Here is a 21,591-nt window from a genome sequence, read left to right on the forward strand (position 1 = left end):
CATTATAGAAATCATTCAAAGACAAAGGATTCTTTCCAAGCTGATATGGCCCTGTGCTTGCATGGATAGCATCTAACACTGAAGGCTAGCTAGCATGCTGAAGACATTTCTCACATTCAAAACACAATGCTGGCTTTAACAATTTGGAATTATGCCCAAGTAGTAAATAAACTGTGAATACCCTTACCACTGTATATCCCCATAGAGATCAAAGAAAGAGGAAAAGGGCCCAGATCTACAAAAATATTTACAAGTAGCTCTTTTTGTAGTAACAAAGAATTAGAAACTAAGGTGATGCCCATCAACTGGAAAACAGCTACATAAATTATAGTATACAAATGACCATGCAAAGACCATGATTCTAGAGAAGTGATGACGAACCATGCTATGTACTTTCCACCAGAGAGGTGATGGACTCAGGGTGTAGAATGAGACATTTAAAAAAATATTTAATATATTTATATTGGATATTTTTTAAAAGAAATTTTTGGCCTTTCTTTGTATCCCCAGCATTTAGCACAGTGTCTGGCACACGGTAGGTGCTTAATAAATGCTAGTTTACTTACTGACTGAACATGGCAAATGTGGGAATTTGTTTTGCATGACTACGAATATTTTGTTATTAAGAGTTTTCCCCCCAATGATGGGAAGGGTGGAAGAAAGAGAAAATTATTTTTGTAAATTGAAAAAAAAATTTAATTAAAAAAAACCAACCATCTGGCTTTAAGAAAAAGCATAAAGAGTATAAAATTTCCCTAAGGGCAAAGTGGCTTGTGCCCCGCATCAGTATCTGAGAGCAGGAGAAGGTCTATACATATCCCATATTGAAGAGAACAGCATACGCACTGCCCACATATGCACTACCTCTTTTGACTACACCATCTTTGGGGATATTTTTCTATTCCAATAGAAGGTCCTTGTCCTAGCAACCTGGAAGACATAGCAAGTTAGCAATACAGTAGAAAGTCAGCAGTATGGTAGAAAGCTTCCTTCTCCCTAATGACTAGCCCTATGAATTCTCCAGAGAAGTAACAATGGCAGTCTAGTCTGCTAGGACCACGATGTCAAGCGCCTTACCCCCAGCTCTGCTGCGATCTTCTGCCACTCCAAATAATTGTATTTTGCCGCAATCTCTTTCAGACGCTTGGTCTCTTCCTCAACCCATGCTTGCTTATTGATGCTTGGGTGTTCACAGTTCTGCCAGAATTTCCTAATCTCATCAGCACTTCGGCTGCCTTCAAACTGCACCAAAACAAAAGACTCTTTGTATAACATGGCCAAATTAATCTTTATGCCATTAACACTTGTGCACATGGTACTTGGAATAATACAAAGAAGGTTAACATAGACATGGTTTTTGTTTTTCAGAGGACTTCAATCCCAGTCTTCTCCATGGCAGTAATAAAGCAGGTGTCTGTTGTAGAGTTAATCACTATAAGTTGTTTAGTTCAGCACAGAGAAAAATCCAGGTTTCATTCCAACCACACAGACAGAAAATATGGTTCTATATAGTTATTTAATAAATGTATGTTATGGGTCAAGAAAGAGACTAGGTAAAAGGCCAGAACTAAATAGAAAATTTGACCTTCAAAAGCATAAAAAGGTAAATATGAAAGAGAATCATAAGGTACCCAATACAGTTAAAACGTGTACCATTCTATATGGGAAGATGATACATGTATCTTCTAAGAATTTTATCATTATTAGGACAGTTAGAATGATTCTCTATAAAAAGAAGGTATAGGAGTCAATTATGTTGGGATGATGTAAGAAAAAAATTGGATAAGAAAGAAAGAGAGATGCCCCTGGAGGGAAAAGGAAGAAAAAGAATGGGAAAATTGCCTCATACAAAAGAAGCATGCAAGGAAGAGTGCAAGGGAAAATACATAGTGTAAGGGAAAATGGGAGGGAAAAGATGCAGGCAATGCTTGAACCTCACTCACATCTAAATTGGTTCTAAAAGGGAAAATATATATACATACTCACTTCCTGAGTTCAAATCTGACCTCTGACAGTTACTAGCTCTGTGACCCTGGGCAAGTCACTTAACCCTGTTTCATTCAGTTCTTCATCTGTAAAATGAGCTAGAGAAGGAAGTAGCAAAACATTCCAGTATCTTTGCCAAGAAAAACCCAAATGGGGTTCTCCAAAGAATTGGACACGACTGAAAAATGACTGAATAATATGAAAATGTTTTGCATGACCTCAAATGTGAGGTCCTTTCCAACTTGGAGATCACATGATTCCACAAAGCACCATATGATGGCAAAAAGAAGTAACCTCCACCAGAGTATAATCAAAATCAAACTATTTGCCTTCTCAAAGAGGAGGGAAGGTTGGAAAAGAGAAAATCTGGAACTCAAAAAAAAAATACATTAAATTTTTTTTATATGTAATAGGGAAATATGAAATGATTTTTTTTTGGGGGGGGGTGATGAAATTGGGGTTAAATGACTTGCCTAGGGTCACATAGCTAGTAAGCCTCAAGCATCCGAGGCCAGATTTGAATTCAGGTCCTTCTGACTCCAGGGCTGGTTCTCTATTCACTGTGCCACCTACTTGCCCCCAAAATGAAAATAATTTCTTTTAAAAAAGAGAGAGACACTAGGCAAGGGAAGATGTCATCCCCATTACTGAAGACAAAATTAAAAGCTCATATTCTAGTGACACTGGGTCAGGACTATCACATATGCAAATAAGACAGCATATTTTCACAGTCTGAATCCACCAATAGCAATACTGCCAAATTTCCCTAGTTCTCATGATACAATGCTATTTTTTATCCTGGGGTGGCTTAAATTACATCATATCTACTCACATTAATGTTAGAGATCTTCTCCCAATCTCGCTCATCCAGTCTATCTCCCAACAAAGACTCTTCTGGCAGCTGACTATAGCAGGGGACAAAGGCAACATTATTAATTCTGGCATATCGATTACTATTTACAGGTAAAGAAATTAAGGCACAGTAAAGCTTCATCTCACTTGATGTCCTCAATTTCCTTCTCAGTGTTCTTTATTTGCTTCTCCAAGATCTGCTTCTCCATTGAGTTACTGACTTTTTCAAGTTTTTGATTTAAGTATTCAAGCCTGTTGAAGGATTAGACAAGATGATGAAGTGGGATTAAAAAGAAAGAGTTGGCAAGCTATGTTGTAACCTCTCTGGTGGAGGTTACTTCTTTTTGCCATCATATGGTGCTTTGTGGAATCATGTGATATCCAAGTTGGAAAGGATCTCACAGATCATCTAGTCCAGCTGTTCCCAAAGTATGGTCCCCAAGACATTTTCAGGAGGCTTGTGAGGTCAAAACTATTTTCACAGTAATACTAAGACACTATTTGCTGATTAAAATACACCTCCTTTTTCTAATACATGTGTAATAATGTGAAGCCAGGTTTTCTTCAGATACTTCAATCAAAACAACACACTGTAAAAGACTGAATGCAAAAGCAGATATGCTAAATCTAGCTGTCTTCTGTTAAGCCAAATATTAGAGATTTTCAAAAATATGTAAAACAATACTATTCTTTTCATTAAATTTTTTGTTTCAGAAACTTCAGTTTTTTTACATAAAAATTATTTATGTTAATGTGTAATGGGTTTATTATTGTTATTTTTAGATGAATTAACTATTTTTAAAATTTGTGAGTTTTAATTTCTAATATGGTAGCTACGAAAGATAAAACACATAAATGAAAGCTTTTTGGGGCCAATATTTTTAAAAAGACTAAAGGGTCCTAAGACCAAAAAGTCTGAGAATCACTAATCTAGTCTAACACACACGTGGAGCAGGAATGGTGTCTCCTACAACCACTAGCCTCTGTGTCCCAATGATTAAACAAGGTCATAAAATCCTTCTAGGACAGAGTAGTGAGAAGGCTACTTTTTGAAAATCTGCAGCTGCTTGCTGAAGTAAACTATAATTTTCAATTCAAAACAAATAAGAGATGCCAGAACTAAGTTCTCTCCATTACCATATTTCAACAGTTAACGTTTGACTCTTCTAAGTCACAAGAACTAACTGACAGGAGACATAAATTAGATCTTAGGTGTAATGAAGGTAGGATGTCAGTCTTCTAGCTTGGACTCCAATTTCCAAACTAGACTGAAAAGACATCCATTCATCATTTCATTTTTCTGATCCCAAACGCTGAATAAATAGCAGTGCACAGAGTAAAATTCGACACCTCTAACAATTGTTCGAATGCTCCAGAACATATAGTCTTTAATAGTTGGCTAGGTCTGTGTGCACAGGACCAAAGCATCAAGCTAGTCATCCCAGCTAGTTAAAAACACGGCCTTTATAGAGTATGAGTTTATGGTGTGACACATGAGATTTTTCTCTTTTCCCAAGCACTACACTTATCTAACACTTAACTAATTTCCCATATTTACACTGATCACAAATATTTCTTCAAAAGATTAGTTATATCAAGTCATCCAAAACCACTATGGGACAAGAAGTAAGAATCAGATGAATCACAAATTCCCTTGTGTCCTTTAGAGACCAGCAAAGGGAAGAGATAAGGTAAATTAGACTAGGTAATCCAATATTGGCTGGAAACTAAACAAACACATAAACATCTTACTTTAACAATTTGGGTTGGAGCAAACGTTGCAGGTGGTCACTCATCACTGACTTCCTAAGTAAAGTCTTTTCCCAAGTTTTCCCTGGGGAAAAAAAAACCAAGTATTATATATTTGGGCAATGACTTTGGAAAATGTGAGCTGATGAGGGATAGATGAGGAGGTCCCATCCCAGCTCTTACTATTTATAGCATTAGGCCAGTCTCAACAAAATCATGCTTTTCTTGAAGCATAAATCGTCCTCACCAAAGCAGGAAGAGACTAGATGAAAATAACCACTCCAACACCTTTGCCAAGAAAACTCCAAATGAGGGTCTGAAGAGCTGGACATGTCTGAAAACAACTGAACAGAGCAACAAAAATGCAACTGGGCTAACAGCGCCTGCACAGCTACAAGCAGAAGTACGTCAACAACTGCAGCGGTCTCCTGTGACGGTTACAGCACCTATCAGCTTGAGCCAACGCTCCAAAGAAAAACTTCAGGGAAGAGAACTAGCAGTACTGGTCTATTGGTGAAAGTAAGTTAAGCATAGTTCAGTCCCCAAGTAACCCCAAGCTCTTACATTTGGTCACAATCAGTTCTTCAAAAGACTTGATGCCCTGTGTTGCCTTTTCCCGAGTATCTTCATTGGCTGGAGGTCCCTGTTGGAAAATAGAGTGTAGGTCAGGACTAACCCAAGGAGTCAACACAGGCACATCTCAGGATCCCAAGCTAATGGTCGGTTTCCCTTCATTTGGAATGTCATAGGAGAGAACTGCTTTTCTTAAAAGCAAACATACAGTTTAACTTTCCCTAGCCATTGGCGGTGCCTCCATTATTTAGTCCCACCTAAGTAACACAGAGCATTTGGTCTGGATTAGATAAACCATCCCCACATAGCCCAACTAAGTTACGGTTGTTTTTTTATGAAAATACTGACTCCTTGTTACCAAAATTCCCAAACTCCAGACAATCCACTCACCACTGTGACTGAATTTTCCAGGTAAAACAAGCTCTAGGCAAGTCATTCACAAACAGTAGGTTCTAAAGTTGCATTAACACTAGGAAGACTTGGCTACTTCAAGGTGACTTAAAACATTTATGTGTAACTTTTTTTTTTTAAGGCAACAGGGGTTAAGTGACTTGCCCAGGGTCAGTCACACAGCTAGCAAGTATCAAGTGTTTTGGTCTGAGGCCGGATTTGAACTCAGGTACTCCTGACTTCAGGGCCGGTGCTCTATCCACTGCACCACCTAGCTGCCCCTATGTGTAACATTTTTAAGGTGAGATGAAGAGTTACGCTGGATTTCAACATGCTCATTAACAGAGATGAATGAAAAGGATATTCACATACAATAGTGATACTAAAAGAAAGAATTCATAAAATCTATATTCTTTTCACAGCCACACAAGAAGCACAAGTCACTCACAATTCCTGTGACTTTATCCTTGAAGTACGGTTTCATAAAATGACCCACAAAAACATTTGAAGGGAGGCTCTTTCCATCTTTGGTCTTTGGAGTTTTGGAACCAGCCAGATCCCACATGACTTCTTCCTGTGACATACAGATGGAAATTACTCAAAGTGGTTAATATGAAATCACTGGGACCAATCAAAACTGCTCTCGGGACCTAAATGAAATTCAATCAGTATTTATTTAGCATTTACTCCATGCCAGGTACTGGGGATACAAATACAAAGAAACAATCCCCGCTCTTGAGGAGCTTACATTCTAACAGGGGAGATGACAATTATATAAATAAGCATCCAGCAAATAAATATAAGGAGACTGAATACAAATAAATACAAAGTAGCTCAATACAAGATGGTTTGGGAAGGAGGGAAGCACTAGCAGTTGAGGAGATAAATAAAAAAGGCTTAGTTAGAAGGTGATGCTTGAACTGCGCTTTGAAGAGAATTCAACAAGGTAGTGGTAATGAGGGAACTGCATTCCAGGAATTAAGACAGGAGATGGAACAGTGTGAAGGACAGAGAAGCCATTTTGGCTGGACTGCAGAGTGGATATAATGAGGCTGGATATAATGGTATGATAATCATAAGGCCAAGTTGTGAAGGGCTTTAATAGAGGAGTTTACAGTTGATCCTAGAGGAAATAAGAAGCCACTGGAATTTACTGAGCAAGGGAGCAATATGGTCAGAAAATCATTTTGGCAGTTGTGAGGAAGATGAACTGAAACAGGGAGAGACGTGAAGCAAGGTGACCAATTAGGAGGCAGTTACAATAACCTAGACAAGAGGTAATAAGAGTCTAAACGAAGGTGGTAACTGTATGGGTATAGAGAAGGGGTGGGAATTGAAACATGTCATGGAGAAGAAATAGCAAGATATGATACCTGACTGGATGTGAGGAATCAAAGAAAATGTCAAGATTATGAACTGGGGAAAGGGAAGAATGGTGATGCCTTTGACAGAAACAGGGAAGTCTAAAAGATAAGTGGGTTTGGGCAGAAAGGTAATAAGTTCTGTTTTGCACATATAGTTTAAAAAACCAATAGACAATTAACTGGTGATACAGGACTGAAGCTTGGGAAACAGATCGAGACTGGACAGTGCTGGGCATCACTGGCATGCAGAGATCTTTTTTAAGCCACATGACTGGTACCATCAGATACAATTGCACTGGTAAGTATGGAAAAGACTGGAGAAGGTTTCACTTGGTTTAAAACTATCTGTAAAGTCAGGAATATATCCACCCATCAACAGCAGCCATACCTGTTGTTCTTTATTCTGAGCCAGCAGTAAGTCAATTTCTGCTATTTTCTCCTGAAGGACTTCCTGATATACCATGTTCAACTGTAAACAGGTCTCTGGGTCTTTGGGAAGGGCTTGGTCCTTTGAGTCATCTTCATCGCTTTCTGCCCAGCTTTCTTCTTCCTGATTAAAAGCAGAAAATCATGTGCAGGAAAATGAAACATAGCCCCCTCTGAACACAGTCCTAACTTCTGACAAGCTCCTCTTCCTGAATCAAATCAATACCCTATCTTTCCTCCTGTGGTTGCTTTTGTTAACAGGATTTTACTGAGCCAGTCTTTAATCTGAGAATGATAAAACAGCAGGCCAAAGACAAAGTGCCAGTATTTAGGTAGCCATTTAATTAATTAGTTTTGTTATGAGGAACAGATTTGCAAACTGGAAATTCTCCTGATCAGAATTCCACCTTGCTGAAGTGAAGACAGAGATTATATGCATAAATCACAAGTGGGAAGGGAGAGGGGAAGGTGGATGACAAACACTCATTTCCAGGGCTTGAGCAGTTTCCCATGACAAGCCCCCAAGGGGAAGACAATGCAACAATTTTGAAGTCCTGTAGGGGCAATACTGCTGAAGTCATTGGGGGCTGTTTCTTGGTGGGCCACAGGACCAGAGTTCTGTGATAGGAACACGTCCTACAGCCTGATTTGCTTCACTTAAGGTACTATACAGGCACAAGAATGAGAGCACTGTCAAGCTAAATTGTAACTGACTCACAAGAGACGCGATTCTGAAAAATCTAATCCATTAGTATATCCATTACACACATAGATTATTATAAAAATCATAATTTCCTTCATACTTTCTGTAACTGTTTTATAGAGCAGTACCTTTAAGACATGCCTAATACTGAATGTTTTCAGCCCACTCTTAAAGAATCACAGAATCTTAGAACTGGAAGTGATCTCAGATGTCATCTAATTCAATCCCCACCCAAAGCATGAATGCCTTCCATAATGTATCTTACAAGTGACCACCTAATTTCTATCTGAACATCTCCAAGATGCTTCCTCCTCCCAAGGAAGTCACCATATTAATTTCCCAGTAGCTGTCATACAAAACAGGCTTTCCTTATAATTCCAGCTCTGGCTCTTTCACTACATGAAGGCCTTCTTCAACCAGGGGTCTACACCCAGCAGGAAAATTAGAAAGTAGATTCCAGGTGGTAATATGAATTCCAACAGATTTTAATATACTCTCATCACAGAAGGTCACCTAGTCGAATCCCTAACAGGTCTACCAACCCAAATTTTAATTGGGCTGGAAGCAGAGACCTTAGTGTAGCATTCTAGCCAAACAATAGCTACATTTTTTGGTTAAGTCATGTTTGTTATCACCTGTACCACAGGTTGCCAGATACAAACTTAGAATTAGTTCACATGCTGCCCAAATTTTTAAAGGACTCAAAAGCAACTTAGCAAGTTGTTGTATGGCATCTTTATAAATTGAATTGAACAAGAGATAACCAAAACATGGAAGCTGAAAAATACTGCCCACTTCGGAATGAATGGGTGTTTATAGTGAGACATAGGACACTCTGGCCACCCTGGGAAAATACTGGAGTCCCAAGTATTTTAAAGATGCAGACTTACTGAAATCTGAAGATTCTTTCTCCTATTTCATTCACCCCACGATCTCTATCTCTCAAAAGCATTTACATTTGCACAAATTCTCCCTCCCTGAAGATTCCTGACAAGCCCAAGCTGATTCTAGAACACTCTGCCTCTTTCCTCTCTAATGACCCAGAGGACATCATCATTTGACAACGGGTAAGACAGTTAGGTTACCATAGGAACGTGTTCATCCCAGTCATCATCTCCCAGGGAATCTATTAGGAATGCAAGTAAAGAATTTAAGTGAATGAATAGTAAAAACATGACATACTGCAAAGTAATATGCCTTACTTGGATAAGGTGTTTTTCTACACCCTCTAATCATGCATTTTTAAAAAAATTAATACATATATTAGAATCACATCATGATCACAGGCATAGTTAAGTCATTAAGGGCAGGGATGTGTCTAATTTATTCTATGAATCCCCAGTGTCCAGCAAGTACTCTGTATTATATATAATAGGTACCTAATACAAGTTTTGGGGTAGCTAAGTGGTACAGTGGATAGAGTGCTGAGCCTGGAGTCAGGAAGACTCATCTTCCCAAGTTCAAATCTGGCCTCAGACACTTACTAGCTGTGTGACCCTGGGCAAGTCACTTAATCCCCTTTGCCATAGTTTCCTCATCCGTAAAATAAGCTAGAGAAGGAAATGGCAAACCACTCTGGTATTTTTGCCAAGAATACCCCAAAATGGGGTCTCAGAAAGTTGAACTGAAACAACTGAGTGACAACAAAATACAAATTTCATCAATCAATTAACAAGCAATTAGTAAAACAAGCACTTACAATATTCCAGGAACTGTGTAAAATGCTGGGGATACAAACACAAATGTTAAAGAGTCCCTGTTCTCAAGAAGCTTACATTCCTTTAGGGAAAATATACAAAATGAATACAAAGTAGTTTGGGGAGTATACTAACAGGTAGTTGGGCAGGAAGAAGGAAAAAGAAATCAGGAAAGGATTCATGAAGTGGATGCCCAAGCTGAATCTTAAAGGAAACCCAGGATTCCAAGAGGCAGAGACAAGGAGGAAACATATTCTAAGCACAGAAGAAAGTAAGTATAAAGGTGTGGAGACCGGAAGTGAAGCATCATGGGTACAGAGTAGTTAGGAGGCCAGTGATATCTGGATCACAGAGTACATATCGAGGAGTAGAGTGAGTGTGAGTGAGAGTGTGTGTGTGTGTGTGTGTGTGTGTGTGTGTGTGTGTGAGCCAGGCCGTAAAGAGCTTTAAATGTCAGGAATTTACAGTTGGTCCTAGAAACAAACGAGAACTTCCGGAGTCGACTGTGTAGAAAGAGTGACATGAGGAGACTCGCGCTTTAGAAAACCATTCTGGTAGCTGTGATAGTCTGGAGGGGAGAACACAGGAAACAAGAAGACCGCTGTCATAGTCCAGGCATGAGGTGATAAGGGTCTGAATTAAAGCAGTAGCTTTCGAGTACAAAGAAAGGGACATAGTCAAGGGATGTTGTGCAGAGAAATGACAAGATTTAGCAACTGACTAGATACGTCTGATAGTGAGAATGAGCTGGCATTTATCTATATAGTACTTTAAAGTTTGCGAAGCACTTTTACTCATGTTATCTCATTTGATCCTCACAACAACCCCATGAAGTAAGTGCTATTATTATTCCAATTTTACAGAGGAGGAAACTGAGGCCAAGGAACATTAAGTGAACAATTTGTCCGAGGTCACAGTTACTAAGCACTTGAGGCAGGATTTGAACTCAGGTCTTCCTGACTCCCAAGTCTAACATTCGATCCACTATACAACCTAGGTTTCGCACATGGTGAATCAAATTACAAACTTCTGGAATCAGCAAAGGGCTTATGTTTTAGAGCTCACTCCTGTGACAGGTGGTAAGAGGGTTTGCTCACAGCAGGCACTCAATACACAGGCTACCTGACATGCAAAACCTACATGATTTTCTATTATCCTTTAAGGTTAAGGGACCTGCTCAGTGAAGACAGCTTAGGCACAGAACTACCTTATTAACTATGCACCTAGGTTCAAGCCCTAAAGCCTTCTAGATGCAAGCAGCAATGATCAATAATCTCACTCCTAAGGAAAGAGGAACAGTTTGTCTTTCCTTTCTCCCCCCTTGGTTAAAGGATGTGGTCACAGTAAATAGAAACAGCTACTAAATTTGAAAACATCTGAATCTTGAAATATGGTGTTGTTATCAAGGTCATTTTAGCCAAAGCATGTCATTTTTTTTTAAGTAAAAAAGGATCCAAAGCTACACAATCATAGTTTAAAAGCAATCTGCCCAAAAGTAATCATAAAGATAGACTTATCTGAAAGCCCAAAGGAAGCCCTCAACTTTGTACCTTGAAGGAGTGTATCAGTGTGGACTATAGATTGGCAGAGATAGTCTTTAAGGTTCTTCAGAATTCTAAATCTATATGCCTATGATCTATGATGGGCAGCTAGGTGGCACAGTGGATAGAGTGTTGAACCTGGAATCAGGAAGATTCTTCTTCCTGAGTTCAAATCTGGCCTCAGACACTTACTACCTGTGTGACCCTGGGCAAAGTCATTTAACCCTATTTGCCTCAGTTTCCTCATCTGTAAAATGAGCAGGAGTAGGACACGGCAAAGGACTCCAGTATCTTTGCCAAGAAAACCCAAATAGGGGTCCAACATAACCAAAACCACTGTACGACAACAGATAATCTATGACAAAAAGAAAGTCAGATATAAACTCACCTCCTTCTGAATTAGAATCAAGATTCGAATCGGAGACAACGACTTCAATTGTTGCAATGTTAGGATCCAAAATCCTTTCTAGATTCTTGATTTGTTTTGTGATCTTCTCTCTTTCTGCGTCTAAATCCATGTCTGACATAACTTTGGCCTGCCCTAAAAATATAATAGACATTAATATTAACACAAAGTCAAATTAATTTCTTAATCTGAGATGAATGTGGCTAAAATATATTTTTAGATGGGACAACTTTACTTTAACAATGACTCTCCATTATCTTTCATAAAAAAAAATTAAAATTAATGTAGTATAACACCATTACCAACAAATTGTAACAATGTGGTCCCTGTCTACTTTGAACTTAATTCAATACTTCAAGGACTTACTGATTTCATCAGTGTGGGTATTCCCTCCAGCCACACAGATCACAACCCCTCTGTGAGAGCAGATAGTCTTTGAAAATTGCAGCCCACTAATGCGCTGTTTAGTTTTGAACTGGTCCAACCAGCAGTTTGGAACTATGTGTTCAATATGCACGGGCACATTTGACCCAGTGATACAACTAGTAGGCTTAGTAAGAGATCAAAGAGATCAACGAAAGAAAAATACTCACGTCTATAAAAAATATTTATAGTAGCTCATTTTTTTTTAGGAGTAAAAACTGGAAATAAAGGGGTTCCCATCAGCTGAAGAATGGCTAAACAAATTATGGCATATGAATGTAATGGAATATTATGGTGCCATGAAGATGAAATGGATAGTTTTGAAAGCCCTATATAGACTAATTCAAAATAAAGTGAGCAGAATGAGGACAATAACTACTTTATAAAGAAAAACAAATCTGAAAGACTTGAGAACACTGATCAATACAACGACAAACCACAATTTTCTAGAGGACTGAAGATGAGCTTGTTCTCCACCTCCTGCCAGAGCCCAGAGATGGGCTCAAGATGTAGAATGAGACATATATTTTTAGACATGGGCAACATGAGAATTGGCTTTGCTTGAGTATGCATATTTGTTGGGAGAGTATTCTTTTTCTTCCTCTAAAAAAAGTTTAAGTCTAAAAAAAGATGGAGGGGATGAAGAGGAAGAAAAAACCAAATGCTTGTGAAATGAACAAAATAATAAAGTTGTAATCATCATGTGGCCAGCCCAGAGATGAGCCACTCCAAACTTACTCCTCTCACATTAAACTCTTACTTCTAATCTCAACACAATGCTGCCCACTCAAACCTTGACTAAGACCACCACCCTCTAAGCCTCCTTTCCCCTCTAACAAATTCCTACCAAAGTCTTCCTTTATAGTTGGCAGAAACCAAACTTTTTGGGCTCACTCCACTTTCTTATCTGCTGCTCTGCCTGGTTTCAACTTCAGGCAACAAGATGCCCCAAGCTGGGTACCAACTCCATTGTGTCCTCCTTCCTACTTTTCCTGCCTCCTTTTGTGTGTTGTGTCCCCCCAGTGAATGTCTTCCTTTTTATTATATCCCCAGCACTTAACACAGTGCTTGGCACATATTTGAAACTTAATAAATATTGAATTGGATTAGAAAAGGAATGATCAATCGAATATAATCCATTATTAGTTCTGACACAAAAATGGCACAGAGAAAGCAGTGACTTGCTTGAGCTCTCCCCCAAACCCCTCCAAATACCTATAAAAAATGGCTCTAAACAAATTCTAAAGCAGCAGAACCCACAAAAAGACAGAGTGAAGGAAATTTCCAGCCCAATACAACTTGGATGGTTGATCAGAAAGGTATATCACGCTGGGCTGACAGAGAAGCGCAGCACGGCGTGGGTGCACAGGCCGCAGTGAACCTGGAGCAGGCCTCAGAGGACTGAGGTGTGGTGGATTCCAGACCTCTCAACCCACAAACGCCAAAGACAACTTAGAAGGTCAGTGGGAAAAGTCTACCTCTGTGGTGCTGAGAGAGAAGGGAGGGGTTCCAGCCCCATTCCCTGATTTTGTCCCCTGGGTGGTGGCTACTGCCTCCTGAGCTTCCAGCCCACAGACTGAGAGGGGAATTGAGTGGCTGATCAGAGGGGGGGACTACAGGGATCTCTTTGCTGGCTTTGCCCATGCTTGGATCTGGGTCACAGTTCTGGGTGGTGGTCCTAGGGCAAGGAGGAGCGCTAGCATGGTGGAGCTTGTAATGGCTGGGGAGAGGAAATTTTCCTCACAGTTCCAAGACAGAAAAGACTGCTTATGGTCACTCATAGACAGGCCAGGAAAGAAGTAAACACCTTGCCCCTTATCATACCACCTTGGAAGAGCTGAAAATTTACAGATCCCTAGAAGTATTTCTGAAAACAGCTGAACAAACCCCCAAAGTTTGGGATAGTACACTCTCCACACTGGAAGCAGACTCTTACCTTAACAAAGAGTTTAAAACTCAAGTAATTGGCTGGGATCATGAGCAAGTAGCGCAAAAAGAGTCAGACTACATTATCTTACTTTGGTGACAAAGAAGATCAAAACATACAACCAGAAGAAGACAACAAAGTCAAAGCTCCTACATCCAAAGCCTCCAAGAAAAATATGAATCAGTCCCAGGCCTTGGAAGAGCTCAAAAGGGATTTTGAGAAGCAAGTAAGAGAAGTAGAGGAAAAACTGGGAAGAGAAATGAGAGTGATGCAAGAAAATCATGAAAAACAAGTCAACAGCTTGCTAAAGGAGACCCAAAAAAATACTGAAGAAAACAACACCTTAAAAAATAGCCTAACCCAAATGGCAAAAGAGGTCCAAAAAGCCAATGAAGAGAAGAATGCCCTAAAAAGAAAAATTAGCCAAATGGAAAAGGAAGTCCAAAAGATTACTGAAGAAAATATTTCCTTAAAAATTAGAATAGAGCAATTGGAAGCTAGTGACTTTATGAGAAATCAAGACACTGTAAAACAAATCCAAAAGAATGAAAAAATAGAAGAGAATGTGAAATATCTCATTGGAAAAACAACTGACCTGGAAAATAGATCCAGAGAGAGAATTTAAAAATTATTGGGCTATCTGAAAGCCATGATCAAAAAAAGAGCCTAGACATCATCTTTCAAGAAATTATCAAGGAAAACTGCCCTGATATTTTAGAACCAGAGGGCAAAATAGAAATTGAAAGAATCCACCGATCTCTCCTGAAAGAGATCCCCAAAGGAAAACTCCTAGGAATATTGTAGCCAAATTCCAGAGTTCCCAGGTCAAGGAGAAAATATTACAAGCAGCCAGAAAGAAACAATTCAAGTACTGTGGAAACACAATCAGGATAACACAAGATTTAGCAGCTTCTACATTAAAGGACTGCAGGGCATGGAATATAATATTCCAGAGGGCAAAGGAGATAGGATTACAACCAAGAATCACCTACCCAGCAAAACTAAGTATAAACCTTCAGGGGAAAAAATGGCCATTCAGTGAAAAAGAGGACTTTCAAGCATTCTTGATGAAAAGACCTGAGCTGAATGAAAATTTGACTTTCAAATACAAGACTCAAGTGGAACATGAGGAGGTTAACAGGAAAGAAAAATCATAAGAGACTTATTAAGGTTGAACTGTTTACATTCCTCCATGGAAAGATGATATTTATAACTCATGAGACCTTTGTCAGTATTAGGGTAGTTGGAGGGAAAAATTATATGTATGTATGTATACAGATAGATAGATAGATAGATAGATAGATAGATAGATAGATAGAGGGCACAGGATGAGTTGAAGATGAAGGGGCCATATCTGGAGAATAAAATTAAGGGATGAGAGAGGATTATACTGGGAGAAAGAGAAAGGGAGAGGTAAAATGGGGTAAATTATCTCACACACACAAAAAAGAAAAGAAAAGGCTCTTACAGTGGAGGGGAAACAAGGGAAGGTAAGGGGGAATGAGTGAATCCTATTCTCATAGGATTTGGCTTAAGGAGAGAATAACAAATACGCTAATGGATATGGAAATCTGTCTCACCCTACAGGAAAATGGGGGGGGGACGACAAGAGAGCAGGAGGGATGATAGAGAGGAGGGCAGATTGGGAAAGGGGGTAATCAGAAGCAAATACTTCTGAGGAGGGACAGGGTCAAAAGAATAAATGGGGGGGCAGAATAGGATTAAGGGAAATACAGTTAGTTTTTCACAGTATGTCTACTATGGAAGTGTTTTGCATAACTGCACATGTATAACCTATATTGAGTTGCTTGTCTTTTCAATGAGGGTGGGTGGGGAGGGAGGAAGGGAGAAAATTTGGAACCCAAAGTTTTAAAAACATATGTTTAAAAAATGCTTTCACATGCAACCGGGAAATAAGAAATATAGGAAATGGGGTACAGAAATCTATCCTGCCCTACAGGAAAACAGAAGGGGAAGGGGATAAGAGAAGGGGGGGGAGAGATAGAAGAGAGGGCAGACTAGGGGAAGGGGTATTCAGAATGCATGCCATCTTGGGGTGGGGGGAGGGGTGAGATGGAATGAAAATTTGGAACTCAAAATCTTGTGGAAGTAAATGTTGAAAACTAAAAATAAATAAATTTATATTAAACAAAAAAAAAGCAACTTCTCTTAATAACATATTTCACTTGGTCTCTCTCCAAGTTCTTCCAAAATCAACAGGATGAATACATAGACTTTAAGCTCCTTTAAGGTAAGGATTATATATTATTTCATCTTTATCTTCCGATGTCACATGAACAGAAAGAATTTAATAAACTTCTACTAAAAAGACCCATCCTTGGTTTTCCCAAGTAACAGAAAGAACATTGTCAACCATAATTAGTGCTACCAGGGTCCCAATATCCTTCAAGGACTCATAATAGGGGCTTGGACCTCTGTTATTACCTCTAGATCTTGCATAGTACTTTTTTGTACCGCTCCTAAGGACTGTTTTTTGATTAGACTTGTGACTTCACCAATACAGGAAACTCCCAAGTGAAAAAACACACTCTACCAATGCAGATGGGAAGCTGGTCTGCAATTTATACTCTTAAAAATCTGCCTGTGGTACAGAGAGGTTAAGTGATTTTGCCCAGTATCATATAGCTAGTCACACATCAGAGGTGGGACTTGAACCCTGGTCTTCCTGACTCCTGGGTCAGCTCTCTATCCACTAAGCCAAGTTACCTTCCAAGGGCTTATCTTATTCTGTCCAATTTTATATTACGTGTACTTCTGAGTCTAATCTACCGGTAAGTAAGCTCCATGAGCAAAGGACATTAGGGCAAAAAAATAAAGTCTAGTCACTGCCCTAATAAAGATAACAATGTAATCAAGAACAACAAATGACTTACTCTAGCAGAGTGATAGGAGGATGGGACTTAGTCAGATGTGTATTCTAGTGCCAACTCTAAGGAGTGGTAGTGGTGTGACCTTGGACAAATTGTCTTCTCCCTCTTGGCCTCAGTTTCACTGTTCCCCAAAAGGGGATAATATTTATACTCCTTGACCTCCCAGGTCAGTAAAGTGAGATAAGAGACGTAAGCACGCTTTGTAACTGTAAGGTACTTCATAAATGAGCTGTTAATTTGCATTTGCTACAAGCTTTTAAAATACACTAATAATAATTTTTAAAAATTTAAGCTAGAAGTATTTCCTTGTGGAAAATATCATAGAACTAATTTAAATATTATATAGGCATTTCCATGTTCATTAACTAAATTTTTTTAAATGAAAAGGTCCATCCATTTCCTTAAGAGCAGGGACTGTTACATTTTTGTATTTTTAACTTCAGCACATACTAAAGGGCCTGGCACATAGTAAAACGGTGCTCAAAAATGCTTCTTGATTGAATTGGGGGGGAAAAAGTATGTGGACCAATCCTCTCAGACTAAACATTGTGGTGAGCTACTATTGAGAAGGGAACAAGTATAACTGCAAGAATTATGTCCCAGGAGTCAGGAGTCTAAGACACTAGTACTGATTCTCTGCCTTTAGACAAGTCACTACTCCAATATGGATCTGGGTTAATCTACATAAAATGAAAATAATCCTGGGCCCTCTTCTCTCCCTTTGTACTTTTTCTCTTGGTGAACTCAATAGCACTCAGAGATTCAATGATCAATTCTATGCAAATAAGACCTATTTATGCAACCCTAATCTCTCTCCTGACCTCCATTCTCACATTTTCAACTGCCTATTGGACATGTCAAAATAGATACCTTGTAGACAGGCTCTCAATCCGTCCCAAAGTGAACTCATTTCTTTTCCCCCAAAATCTCCCTTTTCCTAACTTTATTATTACCATCCTTTACTATTACTGTGGAGAGCATCATTATCTTACAACACACCAAGGCTCACAATCTAGGTGTCATCACTCCTCTTACTCCTCATAACCAACCTATTGCCAAGTCCTCTCTACATTAGTACCTTCTCTCCTCTGACACTGCCACCAGACTGGTGAAGCACCTCATCATCTCATGCCTGGAACTGCAACAGCCTTCTGGACGATCAGCCTGCCACAAGTCGCTCATTACTCCAATCCATTTGCCACTTGGCTGTCAGACTGATCTTCCTAAAGTGCAGGTCTAACTATCACCACTTCTCCCCTCCTCTACATTCAATAAACAACCGTGGCTCTCAATTACAGGATCAAAGCCATTCCTACCTCTCCGGTCTCCTTACTCCTACTTTGCTATCTAAGGACATTGGCCTTGTTATTTCTTGGACAAGACACTTCATCTTCTTACTCCTGGAATTTTCGATGATGGCTCCCCATGCCTGGAATTCTTTCCCTTTTCAACTCAGCCTCCTTTCAAGTTTCAACCAAAATCCTACCTTCTGCAAGAAGCCCAGGCTGATTTCACTTAATGCCACTGCCGTTCTTCTGTTGATTATCTCCGAGTCAGCCTGTACATCTCATTTATACACAGTTGTTTTCTGCCCTGTTAGCATGTGAGCTTTTTGAAGGAAGGGCAGGGACGGTTTTTTGCCTTTCTTTGTATCCCTAGTGCGTGGCATACTGCAGACGTTTATAAATGCTTGTTGATTTTACTTGATTTGTTAACTTAAATCAAGGTAAGGGATCATGTCACACTTCATGTTCCTTGCCCATGAAAACGACAACGTAACTCTAGCACCTTTTAAGGTTTATAAAATGCTTTCCTCTCAACCCCTCGTGGTAGGTAGTACAAATACCTCCATTCTGCAGATGAGGAAACTAAGGTTCTGAGAGAAGTGACTAGCCCATGGTCACATTATGAAAGAGAGCTGAACCTTAGGAATCGTGGGTTCGAGTTCTGGCTTTGTTACTTGCATGTGACTTGGGGGAAATCTCTCCCCTCGGAGCATTTTAATCTGCTGCAAATTGCCTCCAACCTCCATCTCAGGCCTCCTTCCTCCTCTCCGCCTGGGCCTCCTCCTCTTCACCTCGCTATTCACCCACCCCAAACATTTATTCCGCTTTCGTCGCCTTCCCGTCTCGCCCCAAGGTCCTCTTCCCCCCGTCCCATCACCCCCATCCAGTCCCGCCACCTTACAGCGCCACTGCTCACCTTCCAGCGCCAGGCGAGCCCGAAGAAGGAGCCTGGCTAACGGTCTTCCGGCTTGGAGCGGAAACCCCCTCCCCGTACCGGAACACCCGCTCCCGGCTGCGGAGGGGCGGGGCTGAGGTCCGCGGGGCCGTGGGACGCCGGGGAAGAGGGGGAGGAGCAAACTCGGACGCTGAGAGCTGGTGGGAGCCTAAGGCAAGCCTCCTCCAAAGTAGAGCCTTTGTGTTCACCGAGGGAGGCCCAGGCCCGTCAAGTCGCTGCTCACACCGCCCGCCCAGGCCGGCCGCTTCCCATCGCCGCGGGGCGGGCGTGCCCGGGAGGTCGCGCGTGTCCTCGTGCCTGCCACACTGGTCACTTGAAGAGGCCGCCTCGGGCGGGCCCAGAGAGCTGGCCTCAAGTCCTTGGGACTTTTCAGTTTGTGTCTGGCTGTGACGTCCCCCGGATGTGTGGCCCTGGGCACCGCACCTCCCCTTTCCCTGCTTAGGGCTCCAGGTTCTGGAGCAAATGCTGACTTAATTAGTCCAGGGCTTTTCCTCCCCTGGGAGCTCTCCCTGAACCACTGAATTCACAATCCAGGCTTTATCCCCCGAACGTGAGGGGGGCCTTCTTCACAAGCCCGTGAGATCGGGAAGCAGCGCTTCCTTTAATTCTGATGAAGAAAAGCCCTCAGCCACTCAGCCAGTGGTGCAGCCAGGTCTTAGGTCTTCAGCCCTCGGAAGCCAAAGCCTCCCACAGCACCCGCCTAGCTAATCTTAGGCTTCTGAGCCTGAGGGGGAGGAAGTCTAACACTTAAATACTTCAACAAGTATAATTTCAATAGTTTAGGTACTACTATTCCTTTAGCAATAGAGTGTAACTATTATATAATTCAGTGGTCTTGGGGAGCTTCTGTGGCTGAAAATTATTCACCCTGCGACCATTCTTGTCCATGAGCCTTTCCAAACCGAACTGGATTGGTGCTGGAACCGGAGACTTGTAGTTCACCACTGGGCTCTTATCCCCAACACTTTCCAGCTTGATAAAATCGCTGCCACTTATGCCACAGCCTTCAAGAACTCTGGATCACCTCCATGCTATCCATTTTGGGTCATTAGAGTAGGACTTAAGTGGAGAGAAAGGAAAATGTGGAAAGGTTAATAATAAAATGCAAGCTTGGAGAGTTGAAAAAATATTAATACTAATACTATGAGACTTAGGCTTAAGTCTTCTAGAAATAATTTAATTTAACATTAATCTATATCTGAGAATTTTCTAATTTGGAGAAATGTCCAATCTGGCATAGTCTCCAACATCCTCCAAAAGGACTGCCCCAAGATTTCAAGTAACACAGGAATCTTGTGCTAGGAAAAGATATCATAAAATACATCCTGGGTTAACATTCCAGAATCGGGTAAACAAGTTTTACTATCCCATTCCTCCTGGACCACTGCCCTTTTTGTTCACTCATGTCTGACTCTTTGTGACTCCATTTAGGGTTTTCTTGGCAAAGATACTTGGAGTGGTTTTCCATCTCTTAACTCATTTTACAAATGAGAAAACTGAGGCAAACAAGGTTAAGTGACTTGCTCAGGGTCACACAGCTAGTTGTCTGCGGTCACATTTGAACTCAGGTCTTTCTGACTCCAGGCCAAGCACTCTATCTCCCTAGCTGCCCAACCACAGCCCTTACTCCTGGAATTAAACTAAGTGACCTGTTTCATTCCATAGACGCTGGAATCCTTTCCAAATGAAGATTGGGTACTAACCATCTATCACACAGGTAAATCGGAGACTGCCCACAGAAGAGTCAGTGATCAAAATACTTCAGGGGGAGGAAAGGCAATGATTGTAAAGATTAGCATCTATTCTTTGTTTAAAAGATTTGGTACCTCCTTTAATCCATTTCCCTAGGAAAAGGTAGTTCATCCTGATCTATCATCCACCTTTCCAAGGGGCAATTTCCTGGAAATCAGGAGAGGGAAATAGTACTTTTTGACATTTTCAGTTTTACTGTAGACAGTTTCAAATATGTTACTACAGGGGTCAAATTCTTTTGGGATTAGAACGATGAGGTTCCTGAGAGAGAAGGGAAATCTAATATCCAAAGTGGATATACTTGGGAGCCAGAAAGATGTGGTTTCAGATTCCAAAGCTGACGCTTTGATAACAGAATTTATCACTTAACTAGTAAGTAGCAAAGCTAAGTTGGAATCCAGGACCTCTAACCCTAAATCAAGCATTTCCTTCCTTAATATAGTTTCCTAGTTGAGCTTCCCAGAAGTTTTAGGACAGGTCCTTCTGGTTCTTCCTATGGGATGTGGCCAGAAGCTATCGCAACAGTTTTCAAGAGGTGCTTAATAAATACTTGATTGGTGGTAATTTGTCTCTGAAATCAGCTGACTGCTTGGGTTAGGAAGGAAAGGGGAAATTAGTACTTGGTGTCGATGAGGCCCAGTTAAAAAACAATTCTATATTTACCATAACT

General features: G+C 40.5%; 1 protein-coding gene across 3 annotated transcripts in view; it reads right to left on the bottom strand.

Moving 5' to 3' along the window:
* Window positions 1-19,863, bottom strand: part of SNAPC4 (small nuclear RNA activating complex polypeptide 4) — a 52,053-nt gene extending 32,190 nt beyond the window's left edge. Inside the window, exons 1-10 of one of the 3 annotated variants that reach the window (XM_020981888.2) lie at window positions 19,131-19,863; window positions 11,670-11,822; window positions 9,129-9,169; window positions 7,303-7,464; window positions 5,999-6,124; window positions 5,152-5,230; window positions 4,591-4,672; window positions 2,986-3,090; window positions 2,819-2,891; window positions 1,078-1,242 (exon numbers count right to left, since the gene is read on the bottom strand). In XM_020981888.2, the coding sequence (XP_020837547.1) occupies window positions 1,078-1,242; window positions 2,819-2,891; window positions 2,986-3,090; window positions 4,591-4,672; window positions 5,152-5,230; window positions 5,999-6,124; window positions 7,303-7,464; window positions 9,129-9,169; window positions 11,670-11,808 (972 nt within the window). In that variant the 5' untranslated portion in view covers window positions 11,809-11,822; window positions 19,131-19,863. Of the gene's footprint in view, window positions 1-1,077; window positions 1,243-2,818; window positions 2,892-2,985; window positions 3,091-4,590; window positions 4,673-5,151; window positions 5,231-5,998; window positions 6,125-7,302; window positions 7,465-9,128; window positions 9,170-9,742; window positions 9,768-11,669; window positions 11,823-19,130 lie in introns of those variants that run through there. The other 2 variants (XM_020981887.2, XM_020981890.1) reach the window with 2 other exon arrangements.
* Between the last annotated feature and the right edge of the window lie 1,728 nt (window positions 19,864-21,591).

The sequence above is a fragment of the Phascolarctos cinereus genome, unplaced genomic scaffold, assembly GCF_003287225.1.
Source record: "Phascolarctos cinereus isolate Bilbo 61053 unplaced genomic scaffold, phaCin_HiC Scaffold_2;HRSCAF=192, whole genome shotgun sequence".
Classification (NCBI taxonomy): domain Eukaryota; kingdom Metazoa; phylum Chordata; class Mammalia; order Diprotodontia; family Phascolarctidae; genus Phascolarctos; species Phascolarctos cinereus.